The sequence below is a fragment of the Pinus tabuliformis genome, chromosome 1_1, assembly GCF_031772625.1.
Source record: "Pinus tabuliformis cultivar Carrire ecotype Pingquan chromosome 1_1, CPIR1, whole genome shotgun sequence".
Lineage (NCBI taxonomy): Eukaryota > Viridiplantae > Streptophyta > Pinopsida > Pinales > Pinaceae > Pinus > Pinus tabuliformis.
In genome coordinates, this window is record NC_142297.1 from 141,048,482 (window position 1) to 141,059,473 (window position 10,992).

The following is a 10,992-nucleotide window of genomic DNA, read 5'->3' on the forward strand; positions in this document are numbered from 1 at the left end:
GCCACGCTAGCGAATTTTAAATAGGCTTTCTGAAATCCACCGTATAATTCATGGAAACACACTCTTGTTTTGCTGGGTTCAAAAATTTCAGAGAAAGATCAATAAAAAATGTTACCTCATCAATAGGCTTGGGTCACAAATGAACTTAGATATGATTACACCTGAGGTTTTTGACCTTCTTGAGATTCCAACTAAGGTTTTTGGCCTTCCTAAGATTACACCTGAGATTTCTGGCCTCTTTGCAACCAGCCCTGAGGCCTTCTCAGCTTCCTGTTGTCCTTTTTTGACTTCAACAGAATTTTGGTCTCTCTTTATTTTGGTCAAAACATTGTTCACTTCTCTTGCTGATCTAGGGTTACAGATCTAGAACTTTAACGAGGCTGCTCTTACACCATAGCTCTGATTCCATATTGATTTTCCACAAGTCTTCTTGCTAATAATTACTTCTAATGATTTTTGTTTTAAATCCTCTTGAATTCACATTCATCATTAAGCAATCACACAAAAGATCTTCAACAATAGAACAAAAATGACAGTAGGATCATAAAGAGACAGCCAAACAAGAAATACAAAAGTTTACCATGGGAAAATCCACACGGGGGAAAAACCTAGCAACCTTTTTCTTAGAGAAATTGTTCAGTTCAAGAAGAGATATATCTAATCTTTTCAGTCAAATAAAAGGTCAAACTGACCATAACCAAATCCGAGGCTAACCCGGTCAAACAGAGATACGTGGCCTCAGAAGTTTATGTCAACTCTGTGAAAGACATCTTTCATCCTTCCACAAAGATTCGATCTGCCTCAGGAGTATTTGATCTGCTTCAAAGATTCGGCCTTATGCCACAGAGGAAAGTCTATCTCAGAAATTCGGTCTTGTTCCTCAGGAATTCAACCTTCTGCCTCAGAGAATAAGTCTGCCCAGAGAATGAATCTTGATCTGCTGCCTTTAGATAACCTCCCATGAGTAAAAAGAATAAGGAGAGCTGCCCAGAATCCGTCTTAATGTATATGAACAAAAGAACTAGTGATCCAAACTTTCCTTGCCAAGTGATGAGGCCGAATGAGCATATATATAGAAATTGAATGAACCCAAGTGGCGAGTCTATAGCGGCAAGCTGAGCTGACTTGGAAGGGCCGACTTCACATTTTGGAGGCAAATAACTTAAATTTCAAAATTCAAAATTTCTCTTTTGAAGCTGACATGAAGAACATCTCTTATGTTCATTATTACATGTACATCAAAGACTTAAATATTAATTATGAAGACCAACCATAGCTACAAAATTCAACATCCTATATGGTTCTCCTACATGGCTTTTTAATGGGTATTTCTTCTTATATTTTCCGTTCTCCTATTGCTTGCTGGGCTTTCCATTGAGTTACTATTTTACCTGCTTGCGCTGGTGCTTTTCCAGCACAAGTAGTTGGGTCTTCTTGCTATTGCTCTTGTAGTATCTCTTGCTTTATCTGGGGGAGCTGATTTAGCTGGTTGGAGAGGTGGAAAAGTTGAAATTTCCGAGTAGGACTGGCTTCAAAACTTCTACCTTCTAGGATGTGACTCTATTGTAGATTTGGGCAGCTCTCTTGCTAGGGACTCAAAGCGATATGAAGTGCTTATTTGAGGTGGTCTAGATTGTTAGAAAATTAAAAGGCAGAAATATTTTCTTATCTTGATAGTTATTTGTGATTATCTTTAAATTCTTATTATCTTCTTATTATAAGCAACTATCAAAAACATAAGTACATGAAGATTAACACAATAGAGACATAGGATATAGGCTCTCAGCTAGGGCCAAACCTCCTCTTCTAGGGGAAAACCCAAAATTTCTCTCCTCTTTCTTTAGAACCAAATTAAATGAGATAACCAAGACCTTTGACCAGACCAAAAGACTTCCTCCAATCCACCAAGTTAGTCTCCCAAGATGATTAGTCCAACTTCAATAGTCAACTCTAGTCAAACTGCTTCAATTATGCAACAAACCCAGATTTTGGCCCTCCTGCTTCAGATTTTCGGCCCTACTGCAGATGTGCAATTTTGGCCCTCCTGCAGCAACCCAAAAACTGGCACGTGTGGCAAAACAGAGAAATTCAGCTTCCTTTTGCTTGACAAACGTCTCCTTCTTCTCTAGGGTTATCTCCTTTTCTTGGAATTTCACACTCCTTTCTTGCTCCTGCAACTGTAGATCGAAACTTGCTTGATTGGTCTCCAAATGAGGTCGAGTAGCACTGCTTTTATAGTCATTCTGTGAGGTCGAATTCACCTAATGAGGCCGACTTGACTGGAGGGCAGGTCGACTTGGTGGAGGCATAAAATACAATTTTGACTCAAAAATAAATTTCTTTCTTGACATACAAAGCCCAAGAAGGGTCTAGATAATAATGACAAGGACTATGACTCTTGACATAAACCCTAGAAGCACTCAATGGGTGCTTTGACCTACAAACAAAATAAACAAAACATGAAACCCATGCTTATAATTATTTTTTCTTTTATGATAAATTTATTTTTGACAAATATATTAATTTATGATTCGAATACAATTACGAAAACTGATACAAGTTACATTTCTCAACATAGATGGACCTTCTGATCTAACTTCTTGACAAAATGTGAGCAACTCAGCCTGGCAGCTGTTTCTCCTGTGGATGTGACAAGCTGCAGAAAGGCAGCAGCTTGAGAGTCAAAGTCAGGAGCAGGTTTGGCACCTCCTTTTGTCATGATTGCAGGTCTGGGGCCTGGCAGCCCAGAGGGCACAGGAATCGCAGAAGTGCAGATTAGGGTTTAGCAGAGCATGGAAATTGCATGTGAAAATCATATACAGTTGAATATTGCTGAGAGAAATAAATGAGAGGACCTTGCACTACACAAAATTGCCTTATTATTGGGTAGGAACTAATGGTACCAAATTGCTTTAAGAATTGACTAGGTCAATTATCCTTGGGCTGTTTTTCAAATCAAGGAATGATCCCGCTGAATTATTGATCATTATGCTTGTTTCTGGTCTTGCTGTGTCCTTTTTCTATTACTTCAAATGACTAAATTTGTAGAATATAATTTCTAATATCACTTGCCATGTTTATGAGAAGTCTATACCTGACAAGTATGTTTGGTTACTTTATTGAGTTTGTGTTACTTGATGTAATTGATTAATGGCAATATAAATCAAATCAAATTGATGAAATAAGAGACCCTAAAATTATAACAGAATCTTTTGTCATATTGCTTAATGCTCTATTGAAGTCATGCATTTCTGTTGCAGGCTTATGTTTGGAGATGACGCACTTGGGTCACTGAACATCAAGATGGTAGAGGTAGCTCGGAGTGTTGGAGCAGCCGCCAAGTTTACTGGAAGTGGAGGTGCAGTCATTGCATTTTGTCCTAATGGTGCTCCCCAAGTTAGGCGACTTGAGGATGCCTGCCGTAAGGCTGGTTACATTATTCAACCAGCTATTCTGGTCCCACCATTGATTGCAAAGGATGACCTCCAAATATCACTCAAAATTTAAATGTTTAAACAGTTGTTCACGTATAATGAGTCCGCATGTAAATTGTAGAATTTCTCAGGACAGATGCCTTGAGAGAAAAGATGGTTAGCACTATATGCTTTCCAAATGGACATCTTCAAATGGAGATGAGCATTCTTGAATATTGAATATTCTTGCAGGGTCAAATAATTTAGACCACACTATTTGACTTAATTATAAAACATTTTCTGGACATACTTGTAACGGTAAATTTTTTGTCGACTATCATTCAATTTATTCAAACAACATCTACCTCTGGTTTCTAGTTATGTCTGTTGGGAAAAGGATAATGTTTCTTGCAGTAGGCGAGATTGAAAATTACTGGTGTAATTGATATATCAGTTCATTTCTGAAATTGTTATATATTTATAATTTATAAGCTGACAAGGAAAGAAAGGGCAATGGCTAAAGAGCGCTCCAGATGATTAGTACCTAACTAGAAACTAGGGCTTGATTCGTTGCATTATATTAGGCTATAGATAGTTCAAATCTTTATAATACGTATTTAGATATGTTGCACTGGTTTTTAGGATGCGCTAATGGCAGGAACTGGGGAACATGTAGCTGGGACGGTTAGAACTCACTTCCAAAATTTTCAAGGGATGGTGGATATATATATATATATATATGTAATTTAGAATTTGCTATAAACACTTGTAGTTGTTTCAAGCTTGTAAGCGTCATAGGCTATTCTATATTGTATTATGCACAACCCCTGTCAATTTTGAAAAAGCTCAGGCAATTTAAGAAAGGGTGCAGTGACATTTCATTATTGGTTGCTAGACATGAGCAAAAGGCAGTAACTTCGGGAAAATTAAGTGTAACTATTTGCAATTTGCGATAAAGTCCATTGTTTCTGTAGTAGCTTTTCTTCCTCACAGTTCTTGTTTTTTTTTAACCACATGGTGAATCGGTAACTGCCAGTCCTAATCTATGGGAGATCAGGGTCAATCCTCGTAGCTGCCTCTATAACACCAGGAGTACATCCAACCACCTGCAAGTCGGGTATACTAAGATCCTATGATTTTAGCAAGAGCAGACTCACGTGCCGCCAAGACGGGATTGGGGAATCCGCCCCTTTAGCTTCCACCACAGCAGGTCAGTGTACTCAATGAGATTTGAACTTCGGTCTCCCAGGCTTCGCCCAAGTGACTTTACTGTCAAACCACACATCACTGTACTTCCTCACAGTTCTTGTTAATAATGATTATGCTAAAACATAAAAGGCATTCCCTTCTCAATAGGTTCCACAGATTTTTTCATGTCTTGAAAAGAGATTAGATTCATATTTTAGATTAAGATAGTGATCGAATAGGAGTTTATTCAAACATTTAATACCCCAATATAAGTCGCTACTAACTTATTGTTTTCACAATCGTTGAGATTGAGATTGAGATTGTGGAAGAATTGAACTTGAATGTCTCCTGGAAACCCATGTACAATATGTATAATCTGAGATGACCTGGAAATGAGAAGAACAAGGGAAATAACCACAAGGATCAGCCCTGTGAAATGCTCCATTTCCTGGTTTTTTGTCATGTAGGGTTTGCTTGCTGTAAAGTTGTCACTGAAAATACAATAGTTAAATCACTAGAAACCCATATTGAAACCCATCATACAAATCAGATTTAGATTCAACTTGTAAACCAGATTCAGATTCAATGCAATACAAAATAAAATGTAGGGGAAAAGCGGTCATATCGTTCAATCATCAATATTCATTGTCATTGTCAAAATTGGAGATATATAACTGAAGATCCCCAAGATCTGTCCAAAACATTTCCAAAATTTGTCTGGAATGTTCTTTAAATCTGCTTGGAATGTCTTGGGTACAGCTAGCAAGTTCCCGAGTCCCAATGAAATGCACGACAGTTTGGGGGCGTTCCTTGTGGTCCCCAAGTCCTTGACACATCGGAACAATGGTATCCTGTTCTTTCTTTGGCTGGGGAAGCGGGTCAGCAGAACAGGTACCTGTGCAACATATGTATTTAGATATAACGTTTCAGTTACAACATGAACATTTCTTGTATAACCCAAGAATTGCTCCATCTAATGATATTTGTATTAATGCTCCATCTAATGATAGTTGTATGAATTAAGAGTTGGGGATATTTTTCCTTCTTATATTACTATAAATCACAATCAAACTACTTGCATGTCCTTGTTCGCAAATACTGGCGTCCAATAACTCTTCACGTTATATGTATTTAGATATAACATTAAAATTACAACGTGAAAGGAGCATCACTGGTCTTATAAGGCTACTTGCCTTATAAGGAGCAAATACTGGCCTCTAATAATTCCTTGCATTGGCAACTACCATTAGATGGAGCAAATTATGGCGTCCAACAACTCTTCACACTGGCAACTACCATTAGTTGGCGTCCAATAACTCCACACTGGTAACTACCATTAGATGGAGCAGCCTTATAAGTTCAATGATATTATTTTCATGTTGTAACTATTAACGTTATATCTAAATACATGTAACGTGAAGAGTTTCTGGACGCCAACATTTACCAACAAGGACATGAAAGAAGTTTGATTGTGACATATAGTAGAGAATAAAAAGGGCAAATATCCATAGTTAGACTCCAGTGACGTAGTTGGAACAACAGTTTCATTGTTATAGCTCCTACTTTCGTAAGTGGTGGCTTGGATATGAATAAGTGGGGACCAACCTTAATTGACAATAGAGAAATGATATTCCCACTTTCGTAAAATATCGTTAGTGTTTGGAGAGAAAGCCTCTCTTATTTGGCCACAATGAAGCGGTTGTAGATGTTGTGTTTGTGTAATCATGTAAAAGACTTAAAATAGAATTGGAGCTTGTCACAAGCTTAATTCACATGACATGAGGATACGAGACACAAAAGACACAAAAATGACTGGTCAACATGTGAGACGACAACCCCGGGAACATGACATGAAAGACACATTATATATATATATATATGATAGATTCAATTTAGAAATTAAAACATGTACATGATGATACAAAATCATTCATACATTATACATACAATCACTAATGATACAGCTAGTACCTACTACTACATCAACGGCGATAAATTGACAAACACGAAATTAACCATAAATTGCAGTGTTCTCATTAAGTGATCAAAATCAAAGTGTATTATATAGACACAAAATCTTGACTCAATGAGTCATAGATACTACATGTAGGAATGCCAATGGCAAATAACAAATACAAATTAGGGTGGATACTAGAAACGTAAATCATAATGGAAGAATTGCATAGGCTATATTTCATCAACATCACTACCACCATTGCTCTCTTCTACATCCTCCTCCTTTGTATCCAATCTAATCTTTCATCTGTTGGTGTGGAGGATGACCCCTTAAGAGGATCACCATCATCAAAAGTGATAGTCCGTAGGATGACCCCTTACGAGGATCACCATCATCAAAAGTGATAGTCTGTACCACTGACACATTAAGATCCAAGTTGGCTAATGCCAACTCAACACTGTTGTCCAAACCCATATCATCAAGAAACACATCCCACATCAATGAGTGAGCCAAGCAATGCGAAGGTATGCAATTCTAGTCCCAGCTAAGAAGGCCTCCGCTAATGTCTCATACTTTGAGCACTCATTTTAAAAAATAATGGTTCTCAAAGACTCAATCATGGAATCCCACCTATCATAAATCTCTCCTAGGTTTTCTTTTGTCTACAAATCGTAACAAAGCAATGATAAGGTCCATGACCTTAATAGTAAGATCTACCCTCTCCCACTAAGCATCATTTAAAACTGTATCCTTGACTTTTTTTGAGATTGTTTTATATCTTTCTCCAAAAAGACCAAAACTGTGAAATAACCATGGTCCCAACAGTGGTCTAGACCTCCCTCATCCTCTTAAACATGATGAATGCACAGGGAAACCATGTATCTACAGTCTTCAACAATGAAACATTTGTGTACTCTTTGTAGATTTTGAGGGCATTGGTGTGATTTTGTACAAAGTTGCAGATATGGCATGCATCCTCAATAAGATTTTCAATCCATGGCACACCAGAAGCAATATATTTAAGTGTTAAATTCAACGAATGGACAATGCATGGTGTCCAAAATATTTGTGGATATTTAGCTTTCACAACCATGCCAACAACCTTGCAAACAAGTGCATTGTTTGTCATGATTTCATACAATAATCAACACCTACATCTACAATCTTCAACAATGACAAATTTGTGTACTCTTTGTAGATTTTGAGGGCATTGGTGTGATTTTGTACGAAGTTGCAGATATGGCATGTATCCTCAATAAGATTTTCAATCCATAGCACACTAGAAGCAATATATTGAAGTGTTAAATTCAACGAATGGACAATGCATGGTGTCCAAAATCTTTGTGGATATTTAGCTTTCACAACCATGCAAACAACCTTGCAAACAAGTGCATTGTTTGTCATGATTTCACACAATAATCAACACCTACATCTACAATCTTCAATAATGACAAATTTGTGTACTCTATAGATTTTGAGGGCATTGGTGTGATTTTGTACAAAGTTGCAGATATGGCTTGCATCCTCAATAAGATTTTCAATCCATGGCACACCAGAAGCAATATATTTAAGTGTTAAATTCAACAAATGGACAATGCATGGTGTCCAAAATCTTTGTGGATATTTAGCTTTCACAACCATGCCAACAACCTTGCAAACAAGTGCATTGTTTGTCATGATTTCACACAATAATCAACACTTACATCTACAATCTTCAATAATGACAAATTTGTGTACTCTTTGTAGATTTTGAGGGTATTGGTGTGATTTTGTACAAAGTTGCAGATATGGAATGCATCCTCAATAAGATTTTCAATCCATGGCACACCAAAGGCAATATATTAAAGTGTTAAATTCAACAAATGGACAATGTATGGTGTCCAAAATCTTTGTGGATATTTAGCTTTCACAACCATGCCAACAACCTTGCAAACAAGAGCATTGTTTGTCACGATTTCACACAATAATCAACACCTACATCTTCAATAACTTTAATGAACAACTCACCCACATATTATGCATCCTTGTATTTTCCAAGAGCATCCATTTCTTTCAAGAAAATTGGTCCTTTCAAGGAAGACACCATGAAGATGATGAGTGGATGGTGTGCTGCATTTGTCCATGCATAAGAAATAATACTAACCCCAGATGATAGCCATGTTGATCTAATAGGCTCAAACATTTTATCCACTTCCTTTGCTTTAACCAACAATGTGGTTCTAAGCTTCTCTAAACTAGGAGACATTCCCCAATGGAACCCCTTGAGTTAAAGGTCAACACATCTTAATAAATAAGGGTGATCATGCAATATTAAACGATATGAACTTGAGATAGAAAAGAATCCAATGGTAAGATCCATCTTTCTTGCTCCTCTCGCTAAAATATCTTGTCCATTGGAGAAAGTGCCCTCCTTTTTGTTGCTTAACTTGCACCTCCACTTGAATTTCCAAATGGATAATTTGTTTTTCCTCAAGAATGCAAGAGGATCCTCATTCTTGTTTTTCTTAGATGATGCAACCACCATTTCCACACCAACATTGGCATCTCTTTCTAGTTCTTTCCTCTTAGATGCACTCACTCTTGGACATGCTCCAAGTCCACAAGATGTGCCCAACAAATGCCCTTTCACATGGAAATAGGTGCTCTTGAATTGATGGCTGCAAACACTGCATGTCCAAAGAACATTGCCTCCTCCCTTTAATTTTCTCCCTAGCCCTTGATGTCTTGTAGCATACTTCCACAAGGGATATTGCAGCGCTTGAGTCCATTGTCTTGCTAAAATGATGTTTCTTTCAAAATTTGAAGCTATTGTTGCAACCCCACTTCCAATAGATGGAATACTTGTAGACCTTGATGAAATTGAAAGAGTGGGGGCATTCCTCCCCTTCTTTTACCCCTTGTTTCCCTTGATTGAGCCATGATTGCTATGAATATAAAGAAAAATGGACTACTGTAATGCTGTGCATGTAAATAAAAATGGGTTGACAGTTTTTTGTAGCAAAACTAAAAAATTTTGGAACTACACCTTGAATGTATTATAGAACTTGTCTTTCTCGTTTGTTGGTTGTCCACATGCTCCTACAACTCCAAAACAACAAACATAAATGAGGGAAATCAATCCAAATCAAACTTTTAGAAGCACATGGGATTATTTTTGTCCAACATGTGTCACGAAATCGGGACACTATTTTGGCACAAGCTCGATAGGAGTCAAAATTGTGTCCCTCACCTCACACATGAGTCAAACTTGTGTCAGGCACATGTCATCATCATGTTGTGTCCGACATAAAGGATTCGTGATACAGGGGTGGGATTTTGGGACATGTCATGTTACATGTCACAAGCATTTCAATCTTGTTAGCCCCTTCTCTTGAGAATGGTATTATACTTGACCCACCTATTTTTAATGGTGAAGTGTGCAAGTTGGCTAGTCTATTATTATTATTGTTTACTTGGATTTAGTCTCTTGTACATAAGACACATAGTTTCATATTGTGTGCATATATTCATCATTAAAATCTATATAAGGGAATGGTTGAGGTGATATATAAAGTGGTGGATATTGTAGATACCATTAGATTCATGAATATTGGAGATATCTTTTGGTAATGGAGAGATCATAGATACCAATCCATTATAATGGAGAGTCCATGGTAGACATATAACTCTGTTATATTACTTATCAATTTATATTGATGTTACTATGTTTAGGCAAGGCTACTCAGATCTCATTATCTACTTGGTTAAATGTTAAGGTGATAAGATATTCCACTGAGTAGGAGAGTGTCCAAGTACCTGACTTTTATTTCTCACTTGCAATGTATTAAGGTTAGGATCATATTTTGATTAAGAGGCTTGGGGGAATATGGCATAAGATTCTTTGAGATGTTTAAGTATGTAGCATCCCTATTGTAAAACCCTTAGCCTAGATCATGATTAGTTGGGTTAGATGAGCACACATAGATGAGTGACACACAATTATATGGGTCAGCTTGCACACACGATGGACATTTAGTCAATGTCTTGGCATGAGTGTGTGCAAGACGAATAATTGTGCAAGATGAATAATTGGTTGATTGAATCCACACAAAATTTGGGGTTTCCTCACTAGGACACATGGCACGATGAGTCGGTTTGAGGATGTGATGTGGGTGCATATCGTAAGTGGAATTAGTTAGTTTGGGCAAGGCAAGGATGCATGTGTGTGAGAGATAAGTTAGTGAGTGGGTGCAAACTTGTAGACTAGACCAAACTTGGGGTTTTCGACCAGGTGCGCGACATGGGAGCATGCCGGTCATGGTACATCAAGGGATGCACACACATGGAAGACATGTTAGGCCTTCGGTAAACCAAAGGCATGGTCCTTTCGTGGATAATTGGGTGCATGGTATATATAACTGAACAGATGTGTGGAAAACAGAACACAACCAACAC

General features: G+C 37.5%; 1 protein-coding gene across 1 annotated transcript in view; it reads left to right on the forward strand.

Moving 5' to 3' along the window:
• The window catches only part of LOC149212029 (glucuronokinase 1-like), a 75,884-nt gene extending 72,113 nt beyond the window's left edge, over window positions 1-3,771 (forward strand). Inside the window, exon 5 of the mRNA XM_089388539.1 lies at window positions 3,261-3,771. Within this exon, the coding sequence (XP_089244665.1) occupies window positions 3,261-3,507 (247 nt within the window). The 3' untranslated portion in view covers window positions 3,508-3,771. The remainder of the gene's footprint in view (window positions 1-3,260) is intronic.
• The last annotated feature ends 7,221 nt before the right edge of the window (window positions 3,772-10,992 follow it).